General features: G+C 33.9%; 1 protein-coding gene across 2 annotated transcripts; it reads left to right on the top strand.

Annotated features, from left to right (window-relative positions):
• Positions 1-4,916: 4,916 nt before the first annotated feature.
• On the top strand, positions 4,917-18,396 carry LOC117107151 (PR domain zinc finger protein 2-like). 2 transcript variants are annotated; one of them, XM_033248718.1, is made up of 6 exons: positions 4,917-5,071; positions 8,273-8,369; positions 8,939-9,042; positions 9,369-9,524; positions 10,584-11,061; positions 12,596-18,396. In XM_033248718.1, the coding sequence occupies exons 2-6, from the start codon at positions 8,288-8,290 to the stop codon at positions 17,182-17,184; spliced, it is 5,409 nt and encodes a 1,802-aa protein (XP_033104609.1). In that variant the 5' UTR covers positions 4,917-5,071; positions 8,273-8,287; the 3' UTR covers positions 17,185-18,396. The 2 variants fall into 2 exon arrangements, with proteins under 2 accessions (XP_033104609.1, XP_033104610.1); XM_033248719.1 differs by lacking the exon at positions 4,917-5,071 and adding an exon at positions 5,678-5,857.
• The last annotated feature ends 761 nt before the right edge of the window (positions 18,397-19,157 follow it).

Here is a 19,157-nt window from a genome sequence, read left to right as displayed (position 1 = left end):
TTGTATATATTTATATTGTATTGTCATTGTATTTGTTTTTGATGATGGAGTAAGAGCAGCTTACTGTTTGGGCTTATGCCTATTACTTACTCCTGGCAAGAATATTGTATGTATACTTTTTACTCTGCCGAATAAATATTATTATTATTATTATTATATATATATATATTGACACTTGCAACAACAATAATTTGGGCAGACATCTTTGTGGTTCATCATGCAAAACATGCTCCTGCTTGATTCTACACAAGAGCAACATAACAAACAAACATCATATTTCGGATAAGGCAATCAATTAATTGCCACACCAAAAATGTAATTTATCTCATATATTGTAATATTTGTGGTAAACAATGTCGGAGAAACAAAAAAACACTCTCCGTATTTGAATGACACAACATAGATCAGATATCAGAACATCAAGCTTGATCAACCAGTTGCCGATTCAATTCAGCTGGTCATTCAATCTCAAATTTCAGAGTGACTGCAATAGACCATAAAGCCAATTTAAGCGACAAAAAGGATAAAGAAAATCACTTAAAACCACCACACCCTTTGGACTCTATATTAGGAACGTTCTCCCATACACTAAATTAATCCAATGGCATTCCGAATGTATCTGTATCATTTGGCGTATTTGTGCCTCTATAGTTTAGTTTTGGCCTTCTTGTTCACTCTTTGTTCAAGATGTTTTTTGATGACTTTGAACCCCATCATGACTTGGATATTGATGATAATAATAATAATAATAATAATAATAATAATAATAATAATAATAATAATAATAATAATAATAATAATAATAATAATGATAATAATAATAATAATAACTATCACATTTATATTGATATTTGGACCTGCATCCTCTTCCTGTTTGTTTTTACATTTTTATATGTCTTTTTTTATGACTTTTTTATATTTCTGCCATTTGTTTTATATGTTGTTACTTGTAATTTTACATGTAATTTGGCCTCCGGGCCACGATATGTGGAATTTTATAATAAATTGAATTGAATTGAATGTTTCCTCGCTCACATCACGAACTAACACAATTAAATTCAATTGTGTTAGTTCGTGAAATCAAAAAAGCGCGTCAAAATACGCGCTGTTGTTGTTAAGGACTTTTTGTGTGGTAAAGAATACAAAATTGCTTGACAACCAATACGCGCTCGTTTTGACGCGCTACTGTGATTTCACGAACTAACACAATCTACTTTGATTGTGTTAGTTCGTGATGTGAGTGACGATTTATTCACTTATCACCTAGCTTATTGTTTCTAATCATGTTTTTTTTTCTATCCTCACTCACTCGCCACTGAGGAAAGACATTGTCCTAAAGCTCTGGTTCTATTTACGTTTACTTTTTAGCTGTTGCTTATTATAAAATTTGTATCTCTACCTAGATCCAGCCATGATTGTTTCCCACAGCACTTTTGTTTTTCAGTATTTTGCCAATATTAATATATATTGCACAGGTCCATGGTTATTTGATGTACTTATTTATTGCGTTTACCACATGAAATAGGCCTACTGGCTAAAATCCGACACGTGATAATGAAAGTGAAACAAAAAAAAAAACGACACAAAGATTTAATTGGTTAAAACTCTGCACAACGACATTGCAATATCATGTAATTAATTTTTAAATTTTAACTCTAAATGAAGTGTAAGCATACATGCATAAATAGGGAAATGAAACATAAATATGTTTTTAATAAATATACAGTACAATGTTTACATTCCTGCTATATTAAGAATATATAGACAAAGTTAATATGAAGTTGTATTCAAGGACGAAATTAACAAAATTCCAATTTTACCATCCATTAAAAGTTTAATCATTGTAATATAACTACTGAAAACTAAATCAATTACATGTATGCTAATTTTGATGACCAACATTAATTATGTTTCGGCGATTGGCACTATCTTCAAATTTAAGTAGGCCTACACAAGGCCACACAAAATTACTTCCTCTCTTAGCAAATGGTGCGGCACTTCAGGTCAACTTCCTGTACCTCAGCTGAAACAACGTGTATTTCCGTTGCGTTATATTCTTGATCTGGACTCATGATGAAGATAATTTGGACACGATCCTATTAAATATTAATTCTGCCCATCCCGTATCAAATTTACTGCTACTAAATCCAATAACAGCACTAGCGTCTCCGACATCACCATGACCAATGGTGCACACAAAGCAGATATCTTCCCTAAATCCAAATGAGCATATACCTTTAGTAGTGGCACCAGAATTTCCCAGACTGGGGAGCGGCGATGTCTCTGAGGGGGATGTGGCAATAATCCCAATTTGGGAGTAAGTAGAGAGAAGTCACTGACTGCCGGCCCAGAACCCATAGAATGGATCCGGCGAGATTGAAAGGCTTATTAAAGCCCATGCAAATATTACATAATATTTTTTACCCGCAAAAAAAAAAAACAAAACAAAAAACAAAAAAACAAAAAAACAAAAAACAAAAAAACGCGTTGAGCTGCCCGACGTAGCTGAACATTCAGAATGTTGCAAATTTCAGTTAGGCCTATTGTAATTAATTTGGAACTAAAAAACTTTTATTACAGGATACAATTACAGAGAAGATGTAGCAGTCTGTTTTTAAAAATGGTCCTGTTTAAAATAATTATCATAAAATATAACAATGAATATAATATGAAAGTCAACAGTACAAACATCACACAACCCTTAAATACATTTAACAAACTAATACTGTACCTCAAAATTAATTCGAAATCAGTTTGGAATTAACACAAAATGCAATTTTGTCCAATCAATTTGAAAAATCACAAAACTACAAAAAATAATGAATGAAGACCAAAGCGAATATCAATGACATCCAAAAACTATAGAGGCGTGACACATTTAAAATCATATCCATTTAATCTAAGTTACAAGTCAAAGTAAAAAGTAATTTCTTATAATTGAATTTAAAAGCTGTTTAAATTTGTTGAAGTTCGTAGTCGGTGGGACAACATATAAAGTATTTGAAGATCTAGTAGAGTATCCATGTCGACCAAATAAGGGCATAATCACGTCTGTCCTGGAATAACTGCCAATTCAATTGTTTAATTAAGTCTTCACCTCACCACGATAATGAATAGGCCTATAGTCAAAATTATTGAAAATAATTATTGCAGTTCTTTTTTGAAGTCTATGCAATATGTTTTTATTTCTATTTGACGTATTTCCAAATACTGCAATTACGTTAATCAATGCAAGGTTGGATTTTTTTTCTTAAAACACTTTTATGATATGTAATAAATCAGTACAGTACATAATGGTATTTTGAAAAAAAAAAAATTAATATTAACTTATCTATGAGGCGAGTAACTGAAGTTCATTTTTTGGCTTCCATATTTGCCTCCGTGTTCTAATAGGCCTAGTACGTGTTTATACTGAAAATATAGGACTACACCATTTTTACCAGCTTTATCTTGCGTAGGGATAGGCGCCTATGTTACAATTCTTTCTTGGCTGACTCTTTTATAGTTAGAGCGTCTCGATATCAACAACCACAATAAACTTATAAAAAGACTCCAACATATTTGTTTCTGTCTATAATTCGTTCTCATTTAGCCATCGTTTTTCATAACCAATTGTTGTTTTTTATTTAAATTTGTGTTGTTTATAATAGCATTGTATAGGCAATCATTAGGAATTGTGCCAAATTAAAAACTTAAGAAATTTTATAGGGCTATATCTAAACCATAAAGAAGAAGAAGAAGAAGAAGAAGAAGAAGAAGAAGAAGAAGAAGAAGAAGAAGAAGAAGAAGAAGAAGAAGAAGAAGAAGAAGAAGAAGAAGAAGAAGAAGAAGAAGAAGAAGAAAACATTTGACGTTCGGACAAAGTCGAAATATTAGATGAAATAAATTGTACTCTTAAAGTTTTTATTACCGTATATTTATAGGCCTATATGCCGACAGATATATATGTCTATATTTGCATGCATTCCATGTCGATTCTTGAGATAGGCCTATAAATCAATAGAACAAAATCATTGAGATGAAATAATAAATTATCAAACCTATTGAATGAATGTTTCGATTAGTTCTCAATAAAATATAAGTATGTAAATCAAATATAATAAAAAAAAAAACATATTAGGCCTATCTGAAATCCATTATGAGAAACAAAATGACATGTTTTGGTCAAGACCCGTTGTTATAGATTCATGCTCATCAAAGGATTATGATCGGTGTACAGGAAATCAACACTGAATTAAGAATACGGAACATTGAAAATAATTATTGAGTGTATCATCAATAATAACTGTACTGAAAACGTCCGCGGAATTTCTTCACGAGTCACGACACTCTTTGCCGCCTATGCTAAGTACGATCTTATTCCTTATATGGGCATGTCAATATATATGTAACATGATGCCTTCATTTAAATAATTCACCCTGCTCGGATTCAACGGCGCGTGCATGACGTCCACAAATTATTCGGATAAACATTTATTAATATAACCTAAAGAATATCTTGTTAAAATGATCTTTCAAATTTGTCCCAGGCTTCGTAAATTGAATGATAGACCAAGCACAATAAAAAAAAAACAAAAAAAAAACATGAAATACGTTATGTCGTGGTTTTTCCCTAACGAACCACACAAACTACAACAGTCCGACATTATTATTCTCACACACAATAGGATGAATTCTATTTTAAAATTTCGAAACTGCCCAAGGTCAATTGATTTTTACAAATAGTTTTTCCTATCTCCGTCGTTCTAAACTAGAATGAGATCACAATTTATAAACATAAAATAACGAGTTGAATTACTGAACAAACGTTAGATGTGAATTTCTCCTACACGCATTATTTAGTCTCAAATTATATAACCGATATCACTACAAGACGTACAACAAGGGACATGGTGATAATCTTTGATATACCGCAGTAAGCCCTATTGAGTCTGCGCACAGATGGCTTTTGTCCATTTCAACGCCATGTTTGAGCGCTCGGTGTTTATGGTATAGAAATAGTTGTCAGTATTTTCGCTAATGATGACCATCCTGCATAAGCTGTAACATATTGAACATAAAGGAATCATAGGTGAGTATAATTAGTGCTTCTCTGTTATCATATAATGTCATACTTCTGCTGTAATGAAAATTTTTTAGCGTTTGAACTTGTGATGCTGCTGTACGGAAAGGCCGATTTGGCAGTAGGCCTATACGTTTAGTGAATGGAATGCGGGATTATAAATTGCAAAATAGCTCACATTTCACAGTTTAAAAGCTTATTTCAAACGTGTTATGATGTAGAACCCACAGTCTTAATAGCATTGTGCTTTGACCTAGTTATATCTTTCACTAGAATTATGTATACATATTTATTATGGTATATTTTAACGAATATAATACACTACAACTTACAAGTTAGTGTTTGATAATGGAAAAACAATGTGATGAGAGATCGGTCTAAACAAAAAAGTTGACCCAGGAAGCGAGAAGGTCACTTTGCAAAAGTTGATTGTAAAACGTTTCCCGTGACGTTTTTTTTTAATAAGAAAGATATTATTTTAATATTAGTAATAATGGTTTTACTGGTTATGCATAAACATACGGCCGACTTTTATATGGCTTGGTATTTGGACAGACCTGAGTCGTTAACATGGTGACCTCAGAATCTAGTAGATTCTTTAATTGGGGTTTCGTTTTGAGCTAGTTGCAAAATTGTAACCATATCCGGATTGTCAACAGTATTCCCTCATCACATTTTGTATGAGATGAACGATGTCAGACAATCACAGCAATCAGATATATTTATCGATTTGTATTTATCTGAAGGTTGTATTTTCTTTTGCTTTATAAATTCAACATTGAATATGGATTTGAGGTGCGTGTTTTGTTTGTTCGACCTATCTATATCGTTCGCAGCTCGCTGGCCTACCTAATCAATCGACTTTCGGTAGAGGCCTAGATGACGCCGCGGCTTGACAGTCGCCAGGTTTGTTACATGAAATATAAATGTATCAAGAAAAGCTCTTGGCTACGTTGTTGGTGCAATTTGCATTGAGCGCTACGGACCCAGAATCTACTTTTTGTTGTTTATAGAATACATAATATGCAGGCTTTGTATGTGGAGTGTGACAATACATCAAATAATGTAAACAAACAAACTTATCATCAACGTGTTTCTAGGATAGTAATATATAGCTCCATAATAGTATTAATTATCGCGTCAGAAAAATACAGAGATTAGACTGTTGATTTAATTAACATGATTATTTTATTAAGCTATAAGGTCTAGCCTAGCTCTGAAGCAGTCGCCAAGCATTCTACTTTTGATTGATTTATCATATTATTTTAAGTAGTAGTGCAGTTAGTGTGGGACATGTTGTTGCTGGAAACAGCCTTGAAAAGGGCACAGATCATGTGAGGAGGCCAACTCCCTCAATATAAACAGCTGGTTGCTATATCTATGCAAACACATGGTGGTTCTGAGTGGGTCTAAACAAGAAAAAAAGAATGAAATACCTATGGCGACTAAACACATCGTTATAGATTCTAGTGGAAAATCATTCTTATATTATCATGCTACACTTTTGTTGCCAATGTGTAATTGTTAACATTGGATGGTACTCTGAGGATATTCAACTTATTTATTGAGGGAGTGATACCCACAAGATTGATTGGTGTGGTTAGGAAAAAATATTTGAAACATTTGAGCTGTAAATCATTGAGTGTTCAACAATCAAAAGATGTCTTAAAATTTATGAGAAACTCCACTCTTTGAATATACAGTAGAGCTGTATAACTAAAAGAACAATTCAACTTTCAGACTTTTAAAATTATTTTTTGCTCAGTATCAGATTTATATGAGTATATTTGTACATATTTTTTGTACATACATTACTGTACATACATGCATACATTTTTATTGAGGTGGAAAATGGTACTGCATATTGCTTCAACTGTTCAGAGGATCACTTGTCAAAATCCTAAAGTTGTGGCAGCATTATTATTCATATTTGGATTGTTACTTGTACATCTACTGTATGGTACTTTAGGTACAGTTTTGCTTGTTTATTCAGTGGCAATGGGTGGATATAGTGCAGGTATAATATAATATTCATGGTCGCTAAAGGCCTTTAGGTTAAGACCTGGGAAGATCAAATAATAACATTTTATTTTCTTAGTTCAATTGTATTTTTAAACAAAGAAGGAATGTCTGCTTAATTGTTGAATAGTGTGGTTCCAAATACTATATGTAGTATTTATAGGTTTTAAGTTTCTTTGTAATTTTATACCAACTTCCATGTAGACAACATTATTTTAATAGCACAGTTGCGAAATACCAGGTGTAGTGGCCAACAAAATCTCTCATGATATAAGCTACAGATAAGTAATCAGTTGTTTGACCACGTCAGCCAGAGTTTCAGTTCAGAAATTGTAGGTCTAATTAGAATTTAACGATATATACACTGCCTGTGTTGAGATAAAAAAAAAATGAACAATCATAGTAAATATTTGAAGTTGCTCACTCAGACTAAGTTATTAATATTAGCTTTCAGTTGTAAGCCAACAATAAAACATCCTCACTAATTAACATTACTTAAAATATTACCATTCATATATTTCATAGACTTTTAAATTAGCATTATGAATTTTTCTTTTTTGTAAAAATTGTTAGGGAAAAAAATAAAATCTTTTTTTTTATCTTGTAGGTAGTTATTTTAACTTATTTGATCTTTTAAATGATTAATTTAATGGGTTTTTTTTCCCGAGGTGCTAGAGCACTAACAGAATATTTAGAAATTAATTAAGGGAGTTTCTATGGCTCAGTCAGACCCCCCCCCCCTTTTTGAACGCTTTATAAGCCAAACCACACCATCACCTTGCATTTTAAAAAAAAAGGAAAGGGAAAAAAAATAGGAACCCCCACCCATTCTTTCTGGTAATAGACTTGAGAATTCTTTTGGTTCAGTGCATGGCAATAAAAACTGACTGTGAACAACTGGTAATTGATCTGGTTCATAATAATTTAATTTTATCAATTAACTTGAGAGAGATGAGTAAAAAGTAATCCCCGTACAGAAATTGATTTGTTCGTGCTACTTTATAATTACAGTATATGTTGGTAAAATTGAAGTGGAAAATTGTGTTATCTTCAAACTTTACTGTACAGTTGAATGCTTTGATAAATAAGTAATAAGTAGTACTGTAAGTAATATTTATTGCTTTACATGAAGTCGTTATAAAAACCTCCACTTGGTCAAAAATTTGAAATTTTTTTTTGCTGCATTTCCAGGGATCACTAGTAATCATGGAAGAGGCAATGCCAGAGGGAATGTTCCTTCCTAGGGAGCTTGAATTACGTCCCTCTCAGACAGATGATAACAGGATTGGTAAGTATTCTTTCAAAGTTTAAGTATGAGCTTCCATCTCCTACACCTCCACAGATGATGGGGAGAGAGGAAAAAATCACTATTTTATTTATTTAAACATATTTACTTTGAACACCCAAATGGATAAATGATTGTTTCACTTCAATACAAAACTAAATACCTGTATAGTCGAAATTAATAAAACTATTACAGCATAACTAATAAAGAAAAAATGAATTTGTAATGAAGATGTTGGTAGTTGTACACCTAATTTATTTACAGCTTCACTCAAATAATGTACATCAGTTATTATCGTATCAAGAAAAATGGCAAAACTTACAGAAGTAACAAAGAAAATATAAAGAAACCCACAATTACATTCCACTATCTACAAGTTCTGCTTTGTTTGAAGTAGCAGTCCAATTAATAGATATTATTCCAGGAAGGAGGCAATAACTTTCAATCTAGAATGGTGTGTGCACATCAAATTGGGCACTTTTACTCTGTATTTAGGTTGTGAGCAGGCCATAAATTTTTTGTGCCTATTATGACATGATGATAGTTATATTTTATGATCCCTATTTCATTAGGCATTTACTCAAAGTACACAATCAAGAAAGGTGTAAAGTATGGACCATTTAAGGGAGTGAGAAAGAAAATTGAAGATGTTGTCAACTACACTTACTCGTGGGAGGTGAGATGTTTGTTTAAAAATGCATTTTGTTTTCCATCCCATTTTTGACCTCGCATCATATCACATGGATTTTAATCTCAAAACAGTCATCGCACAAACTTATACATCTTAAAATAACATAAAGGTATTCAACAATTTACTTATACAGTAATTATGCAATCAATATTCTCATAAAAATACTAAAAATAGTGAACAGTATCAAATTTATCTATGCTGCAAATTTCAAACTAATTCATGCTACACTCAATCAGTACATACACATTAGATTATTTTACTAATCAGATTTACTAGCTGAATTTCAAAATATGTTTATTGATTTGCTTTAGATTGTCAGTCCGTCTCGTAAGCCAATTTGTGTGATTGATGCTTCTGATATAACAAAGGCAAATTGGCTGAGATTTGTGAAAAGTGCAAGATTCTACGAAGAACAAAATATGATCGCAACTCAGTTGAAGAGGAACATTTTCTACAAAGTTATCAAGGTATTGTATTTATTAGGAGTTTCATGTCTATATACTCTTGCAATAATCACACATCTTAATACAACTTTCCCACAATAACCTAAAATTTGACCTTTGCGACCTGTACACTCTGTCTACTAGTTTGAGGGGTTGCTGAATGATGTAGGTCATCCCCCTCTGTCTGGTGGTCGTTGAAAGCTTTATAGAACGAAGTGGTAGACTGAGAGTACTGGTCGCTACACAAAACGTCACCCTCAGTCTTTTATTCCTAGAGGAATTAAACTGTATAATGGAAAATTTTTTAGGTAACCTGTACGGGCTATGTAATTTCCAGCAATGGATTAAATAAAGAGTATGTCTATGTCAATACACTGAATTAGTTACAAAGCTTTGGGTATTTCAGTTTGATACAATGTTTTAGTGATACAAGGAAATATCCTGTTGGAAAAATCATAAAATGTTTGTGTACATTTTACTTATTTAAAATCACTGTTGAATGTACTTATTTGTATTCTCAATTGTTCTTTTTTGTTTTGTTTTGATTTTTTTTAATTGTGTGTACTCTTTGAGTAAATAAAGTGACAATGTATCTGAGATTCTGAGCATAGAAAATACACAATTTGAGTATAGTGAGTAAGTTTGGTTGGCCATATTGTCTCTTTGTGGCTGTTCACACACACAGGCGCAGTATTAGACCTAGTCATGGTGTCATACAAATAACTTATTTGTAATTATTGTTAATGATGACAGGCAAAAGGTGTTCGGAGCTAGTGCCAATGACTCAACAATAAAATCCTATCACTGAGCCTAATGATGGATCATTGCTGTACGTTGTCAACAAAAGCCTAAACTGTAAAAAACTCTTTATATTTCACTATGGAAGGATTTAAAAGCAGCCTTCATGTGGCCCTCCCTGCATGTAACCCTAACATCTGTGTGAAACTAATACTTTGTACCAATAATTGTAAATTGATATTATGATTTACGATGCATGTGCAAAAGAAGAAGTGTTATTGTAAAAATTAAGTATTTATTATTTAAATTTGTTTTATAAAGTTTATTGAATTTGTTTCTTTGTAGGATATCTATCCTGGTGATGAGTTATTGTGTTGGTTCAACAATTCCGGTGACGTATCATGCAACTGGCTTGATGGTGGAAATCGAAGTAAGGAAACCGATGCAACTTTGAATAAGAATTCAATCAAAGAATTAAAAGACATTAAAGAATATACACAGTCACCCGAACTTGAAGGCAAAACAAGTGACGTAAAGAGCTTATCTCATGTACCAAGAAAGTACAACAAAAGTTCAAATGCAAAATTGAAGAAGAGAATGATGGTTGACCGTGAGATTAATAATAAGAAGTTAAAGAAACAAATGAAGACTGAGAGAGATTTAATGGAAGTAAATTCAAATTTGTTGAATGAAAATGAAGACAGTAGCAGCAGTCTTGCAAGAATCTGTGGTTCAATTCAGATCTCAAATGTGGTGTCGTTGGCAGACTGTAGAGACCATGAAGGGACGTCTGAAGCAGAGTCCACAAGGGAATTTATAGCAGGTATATATACCACCAGTGTTTCTTGGTATATCATGTAAATTCTGACGATTTTATATTATATATTTAATGGATAATATAATGACACATATTTAATTTTAAGAGTAAGATGACTCTTCAATGCGAGTTTTAAGAGCGTGTGAAGCCTTGGCCCTTGGGGTATAATTATTTGCTAAACCCATGACCTAGGCTAGACCAAAGGCCTATATTCATACAATTTTTGTTTCTGTAGGATCTATTTTTACGATGTTTTTTCAAGTTAAGAAAACATTGTTTTAATCGAGGATTAATATACGAATAAAGTTTTTCCTCAGTTTTAAACCTTGACGAGGTGCAGCATTTTTTACTTGCGATAAACTATCTAGCTGTGACTCACTGATTGAAAACCTGGCAGTCCACATGCAGTGTTTTACTCAGTGCCGTAGTGCGTGATTGAATATCGGAGTCTTCCTAATTAGTTATTCATTAGCTCATAAAATGCGAGTCACACACAAAGCCCTAGCGAGGAAAATGCATGCAGATGGTTAGATATTTTAAGAGTACTGTACCTACAAAGCTTTATGTGGATTGTCTCCTCTTTATTTTATGTCTGATAAATTCTCTATTAGTGTTGCAGTATTTTGAAAAAAATGCAGTCTTTTCTTATAATAAATTAAACCACACCAAGCGTAGTTGGCCTAGAGAGCCTGGGCCTAGGCTAGCTAGAAATAGTAGGCACTTCCCTACTAATGAGTCTGACATAGGCCTAGTTTCTACAAGCTGAAACAACACCTAATGCTCTTCTTCATCGTTCAAAACATCGAAGTCAGTATCAAAAAATCTTCAGACTTCTCGTTCCTAACTATTTCGTCGCATCTTCCGCATATTTTAAACACCATACTTTCTAGGTTTGTTTACGCCATGCTAGCTTGTGAGCATGCGCAGTTTAGATTTTTAAAGCATCCTATCACATTGACCAATCACAGCAGAATACAGCGCCATCGTTAAGGGCCTTTCAGGTTTTTTTACAACTTAAAAATGCATTTTAATTGGCTATAATAAAGAGCTAGTGCCTCAATTGTTCAATAAAATAGGAGTTGATAGTAAAAATGTGCCACTTCCTTTCATATGGCAACATTACGGCAAAAAACGGACCAAGTTTTGATGATTTGTAATAAGGATGGCCTCACAAAATGTCATTTTTTGGCTGATTTTAGGTTAAATGTGGGGAAATAACAAAATAGACTGATTCTTTAGTACATGGTTTTATTCAATAAAATGGATATCAATTTTTTTTTTTACTTTAATGTATGGTGTTGTTGTATTGATAGGACTGTATCTCCATTGGGGGATTAGCGACATACGACTGATTCCGTCTGTCCCAGCCACATATATTAATGGCCTGAGAAGTTTGCTGTCTACACTTTAAATTTTTATTCCTTTTAGTGTTGTGTAAAGCTTTATAATTTGATAGTTTTTTTTTTTGTTTTTACATTTTCTTAAATACTTTTTTGGAGTTTTTTTTCTTACATTTTCTTAAATACTTTTTCTATTTCAGGTCTTCATGACTCAACAATGCCTACTCTAAAAAAATTGCAAATCACAAAAGATGATAGTGATTTACCAGACACTAGTCTTCAATTACAACTGTCGCCACCTTTACTGTCTCCTGTCGTTAAAGACCAACTGAACGATCAAGGCATGTTTGATAACAAAACAAATGTTGATTTGAATATTCAGACACCAGATGTATCATCAACGAACGATGTAAAGCAGACAGTACCAGTTCCTAACAAGAATGTTGATGTATTTCAAATTGGACCTGAAGATCAAATAAGGGATAAACGTGGTCGTCCATTTTACAAATGTAAAGTATGTGGGGGAATCTTTTCTAAACAAGTTGGACTGAAGATTCACTACAGAAAAAATCATTCAGCTCAGAAACACCATGTATACAAGAAACCAATCAAAATTGCTCATCCCAGAGAAAAAATACGCACACGCTCAGTTAGTGTTACAGAGGTGGTTACAAAAAGAAAGCGAGCTATTGGATTGTGGGATAAACAAAATCAAACACTACAAGGAGATAATGAAGCAACGCAACAAGAAGTTTTTGACCTAAGTTCAGATTTAGAGGCAGGTACTGAAATGAAGACAACCAATAATGAAATTACCGTTTTCCGTCGATCAGCCACTTTCACATGTCCATATTGTGACAAACTGTTCCGTTATCCTGGTTGGCTAGAGAGACATGTCCTCCAACATAATGTGCCATCATCAAAACAGATTAGTTGTCCAGATTGTTCGCGTAAATTTTTGTCATATAGTCACTTTAGGGCACACTTGCCTCTCCATGGCAAATCTGTACGAAAAAAAATGAAAAAGATTCCTGCTCCTAAAAATAATCCACATAATACTGTTGATAAACAATTAGGAAGATCTTTTGAAGGGCATAGAAGTCAACCAAGAACCAAGCCTAGAACCAATAAACTAAAGAAATTGCGATGTGAAGTTTGTGGGAAAAAATTTCATTCACCTTCAAATTGTATCCGACATAGAAGACTTGTCCACAATATCCGTATAAAAAGAAGACGGAAAGCAAATGGCCAACAAGATTACTTTATAGATAAAAACCCTATTAGCTCAGTGGCCAAAGAATCACAGAACAGGGATGGACCATCGTCAAAATCAGGACAGGCGCAATCGATGCAAACTATTACTGCCATTCCTGAAGACACCCCATCAATTGCTGCTATCTTTGGACTTGCTTCATCTGATGTGCCTTCATCATCTGAAGGTGAGCAAAGGTCCGAGATATTTAGTACTGAAAATCAAAGTGAGCATTGGATTGATGAGGATGTTACTTGCCCAGAAACAATGGAAACCCACAACAATGCTAAAACACACCACACATTATGTAATGCATTATCTGATGCTCATGGTCTTCAGCATCTAAGAGGAAATATTGATACTCTGAAAGAAGAGACTAAAGAAAGTGTATGTCAGGATGTACAACTTCAGATCCAAACAACTAATCCTCTCCCACATGAAAATGTTCCTTCAGGCTCATCATGTGATAGAGTTATATCAGCAAGATCCATCCATTCACTCACTGATTATAATAGTCAAGAAACTCCTAACATTGATCAAAATAATAAAGAAACTGACAGCAATGAAACATTCAAGTTTACAACAGAAGGGAGTTGCCTCCGGAACTATCTCTCAAGATCAAATTTATCAGAAGAATCAAACAAAACTAGACCGGCTGAGAAGACAGCATTGTGGCAACAGACATGTGAACCAGCTCGAAGTAATGTGCTTCAGAGAGTATTATCTAGCAATTGTAAATTACATGGGCACATGACTACAAGTAAAAAGGTTGTCACTTCTTCCCAAACAAGATTCTATAATGCAGTTGCTGCTTCCCCATGGTCACAAGTAAGCATACCTCAACCTTATGTACCACGGAAAAAAAATGATACATTGTCTCAACCTGATTCTCAGGTACTGAACTTAGCAGTGAAAAATAGAAAGAGGACATCAGAAATGGTGTTAGATCTAACAACCCAACAAAGTCTTATCAGACCCTCAAACCCAGACCGACCACGATGTTTGGTACACCCAAAAGGAATTTCACAACAATCAATGCCTTTCCGAGCTAACCATCCTCGTGAAGAAAAGCGAAAACTTCCGCCACCTTATACTGCAACTCCCTTTAGCCAAAGGATGTCTACATCTCCTTTAAGACAGCAACAGACTTTAGTAGGCCAAAGTAAACATGGAGTCAGACAACTCTCACCCTCTGCAAAGGTGATCTTTCCTGGTATGAATCCAGATGAAGTTCATCCCCTAAATTCTTCAGTGAGTAAGATTGCATCTAATGTTCTTCCAAGTGATGATGCAAGCCACAGACATGCACATAGTAATTTTCACACTAGCGTACAACATGGAGTGCAACCTCAGTATCATTATTCTGGTACAACTTCCATACCAAATCCATCAAATATTCCAATTGATCTGATTACAAATAAGTTGTATGGAAATGTAAGGCAATCCGCACCAGAAATCAGACCAAAGTCTCATATGACAAGTTCACCACCTCCAATGCCAGCTCAAAACCAAAGTATTAATTGCTTTCAGTCACCAAGGGTTGCACATCAATCTGTTGTGGTACCGATGGTACCAAATATGCATCTGCCACATGAGATGCCCAAAAATTCCCAACCCAAGACAGTCAAGGAGATTTTAGAGGTGCGGGCAGCTTCAAAAAAGAATGCAAGAGATATTCTACAAAATGAACCAGCATTTGTTAAAACACATAATCCTCAGTTTAGGACACCCGTATGCATCTCATCACATCCTGACCAATCCCCTTCCAGTCAGTCAATTTCAAATGTGTTTGAGAATCAACCACAAAACTTATCAATGGCATCATTTGCAGATAACCAAGCAAAGTTATCATCGACACCATCAGAAAACTTCAAGAAGCAAACTCAATCGCTTACACTTTTTGGAGACACACCAACAAAAACTATTAGCACCTTCAAATGCAACGTTTGTGAGGCCCCATTTAACTCGATGAAAGACCTGACCCAACACGTAATAATTCATGCTGAAGATTATAACTACAAATGTGAGTTCTGCATTAGACTTTTCAAGGATCCTAAAGATCTTGTTGAGCACAGATCAACATTGCATAGAGTTGGGAAAATGTATGCATGCTCAGTTTGTCAACGCGAATTTGCTTACCTGTCAAATTTACAGACTCACCAACGAGACTGCCATGCTAATGCTCAATGTACTTATACAGAGCTTGGGCCAGATGAACTGCGTCCCATTAACTTCACTGTACCTGTCCAAGCAATGCCGCCCAATAGAGATCACCAATTTGTTCCCAAAAGCAGAATATCACAAATATCAGATGATATGAAAAAGAATTCTCCATCAAAATTTCGGAACACAAGTCCAATGATGAGTCATAGCAAGCAGCTCGCAAACTCTCAAACTTTGAAAAATCAGAGTCCGAGAAAATCAGCTCCGGTGAATCCTCAGCGTCACCATCCATTTGCTCATCACCGAAAGCTTGGCTTCCTGAACATGATGACCAATCAGAGATATGAAACTGTTAGACATGATACTATGAATACTTGCACTAAGTGTTCTCTTGTATTCCTTGATAAACTAGAATTTCACAAACATATCATGGAATGTGCAACTGTAACTACACCACTTCAGAACTCAAAACGTATGCCAGTTGGTCACAATTATAAAAAAGTATCCGGATATGAAGAGGTAAAGCAGCAGTCTGCCATGCCTACAGACTTAAAAGCCGATGAGGAGATGAGACAAATGAAATCAATATCAAAACAATATGATCCAAATAAACATGCGAGAAGGAAATCTCTGCCAGAAGTTAATGATATTCACAAATGTTTTGGATGTGGTAAATTATTTAGCGTTGTTGCTTGGTTGGAAAGGCACAAGAAAAAATGTCCTAACCAGGAGAAAATACTTGAAGTAAGTGATACTGCAAGTGAAGTGACACCAAGCTCATGTAGCCAGCAAAACCTACTCAAAGAACAACATGCCTGCCCATTCTGCAAGAGGAACTTCTGCTATTTAAAAAGTCTAAAAAAGCATGCCCTCATTTGTCCACAAAGGGTGGATGAAGGGATTGATCCTCTGCAGTTGATTGAGGATGCTCAGAGAAAATTACAGGAAACTAAACTGAAAGAAGTTTCGTTTCGGAAGTCTATGCACAACCCTTTCAATAAAGTATTTAAGGTTGGTTCAGGTCAGGGAGTGGTACAAGCCGATAAAAGTTCAACACCAGAAACCAGCCCTATTACATGCAAGATTCGCATTAAGAAAAGAATGAACTATGGGCAGAAAACTGATTATGTTATAGACAATGATGATAAGGCTCCAACCATATGTGTCACTGACACTACCATTGGTGAAACCGACGAACCAAATCCAGATAAAAGTCATGCACATGATGCTGTAGACATGACTCTCGAGGCAACACATGCAGAAGCGTTAGAATGTGAGAATGATAAGGTTGAAGCAGTTATTCCAGAATTTGACACACATGTTGAGTCTGAAATTGAAGAGACTTCAAATTGTCTGGTCATGGATTTACAGTAGGATAAAACTAACAGTTTTTGAGCTTACTGATGCATAAAATATTATTTTTACATTTCTATTTTTTGTTTTAATTTTTTATCTGCTTAATTATTGTATGATAGATTCTGGAACCTGATGTCTTATGTCTTATGTATAATATTTCATTACATTAACTTTTATCTTTACTTGGGTGTTGGGTATTATTTAATAAATCTGAAATTAAGGTGCCAAAAAATACATTACTTTACCCATATTAATATTAACAAAATAATTAAGAATTTAATTTGAGTTCTATTTTTTTTTTCAATTGTAAAAAAAAAAACAGCATGATAAACCTGCTTATTAGAACAGTTATCAAAAATATGTATTAATTTCATTTCATTAATTAAAATAATTGCACAAATTTGAAGAAAGTAATTAGAACTATGGTCTCTCCATGTGATTAAAAAAACTAATTATCATGTTGCTGACCGAAAATTGTGTAAATACATTTTTGTGCGTGCAGTGCCGCGCTTTGTAATTCTTTAGCTATTATGTTATTTTGAAAAGTATTTTGATATTTAAAAAGGAGTTAAGTTTATGAATTGCTGCCTACTGTTAATTTGTAGAGGTTAAACAATTTAGATTTAAAGTTATGCCTATTTTAGCAGATTGCTTTCTTTCTACTCAGCATTACATTGTACAAAACCATAATCATATTCCCATGCAATTGAATGAGTACATTTCATTTCAATTACTTATTCGATTCAAAGAACTAATGCCTTGGAATACCTTAAGAAAAGAAATCACCATGACAGGAAGTCTAGACCCCGTTTTTGTGAACCATGTCACAAACCAAACAACTTCGCCTCCTTATACTCACAATATCTCTTTCATTAGACCTGAGGCTCCTTCACTTATGGTTCTGAACCGGCTTCCAAAATGGAACTCATATTTCTCCAAACTAGTGAACAGAAACTCAATATTTTGGATGCATAGTACATTTGTTGTTAATTGAAAGTTGTTGTAAACTTAAGTTGTATTTAAAGAGGTCTAGTATTATGTTTATACAAACATGACACTTTACTTCAGCAAATGCACTGTTATACATTACTGTATTGAGGTTACTAAATGGCTTTTGGCTAATTTTTGTAGTTCTATCTATAATAATGGTTATAACATTCCAGTACAATATGTAAAATATGACAGTTAAAGAAAACTTGTGATCACGATTAAAAATATTAATTATCATTATTTTGCTTCAATGCTACTCTTTATGTTCTTACTACTAAGAATGAATACAGAAAAATTCCTATACTGTATGTGATGCTGTGTAAATTTATTTTTATGCCTCTTGAAAATGCCATTATCCTGAGCTCTCTATATATTTTGTATGGCTGTGTCTAAGGGTGAAGTATCATGTGTATTTCAAAAACACTGCTAATGGTTGCAAGTGCACAAAACTTGCAAAAAAGATTATTAACCAATTGTACACAAAAAATAACACTTTCCAGATGACCCAAGTTGGAAAAAACCCACTTTCTGGAGCTGTGGTTAAATAAGCCTTCCTAAACACATCACATTGCATTTTGCTGCAAAGTAGTGATACTATGATCAAGTGACTTCAGAGAGGCAATGGTTAAACACCATGATCATGTATAGCTGCTTCCTGGCTTGGTGTGTAACCGCACCTATATTGGATGTGCACAGAAGATAACACAGTAGTAAAAATAAGCAAACATTCTGCATTTGTGGGAAATTGGTTGGTTTCCAGAAATTTGGGTAGTTAAATATCAAGTAAGTATGCATCAAACATGTATTTCTTATAAACACCCGATATTTTGTGGAATAATTATATGCAAACATTATATCAGGACTGATTAATCAATTACAACACATCATTTTAACAAGAATATGTAACACGAGATCTTAAGAACACATACATAATTTGTAATAATCAATTAAGTGCAAAAAATATAAGCACTGCAGCATATACAGTACAGCACTTGGTAATT

The sequence above is a fragment of the Anneissia japonica genome, unplaced genomic scaffold, assembly GCF_011630105.1.
Source record: "Anneissia japonica isolate Jap-2015-1 unplaced genomic scaffold, ASM1163010v1 scaffold287864_len1152817_cov193, whole genome shotgun sequence".
Lineage (NCBI taxonomy): Eukaryota > Metazoa > Echinodermata > Crinoidea > Comatulida > Comatulidae > Anneissia > Anneissia japonica.
The sequence above is the reverse complement of the archived record's forward strand: the minus strand, read 5'-3'. Positions and strand labels throughout refer to the sequence as shown.

Bases quoted from the DNA above. Each gene is read 5' to 3' on its own strand.
- LOC117107151 (XM_033248718.1), top strand. From the start codon at position 8,288: ATGGAAGAGGCAATGCCAGAGGGAATGTTCCTTCCTAGGGAGCTTGAA. The intron at 9,043-9,368 runs GTGAGATGTTTG...GATTTGCTTTAG, and splicing joins ACTACACTTACTCGTGGGAG to ATTGTCAGTCCGTCTCGTAA. The intron at 9,525-10,583 runs GTATTGTATTTA...GTTTCTTTGTAG, and splicing joins TTTTCTACAAAGTTATCAAG to GATATCTATCCTGGTGATGA.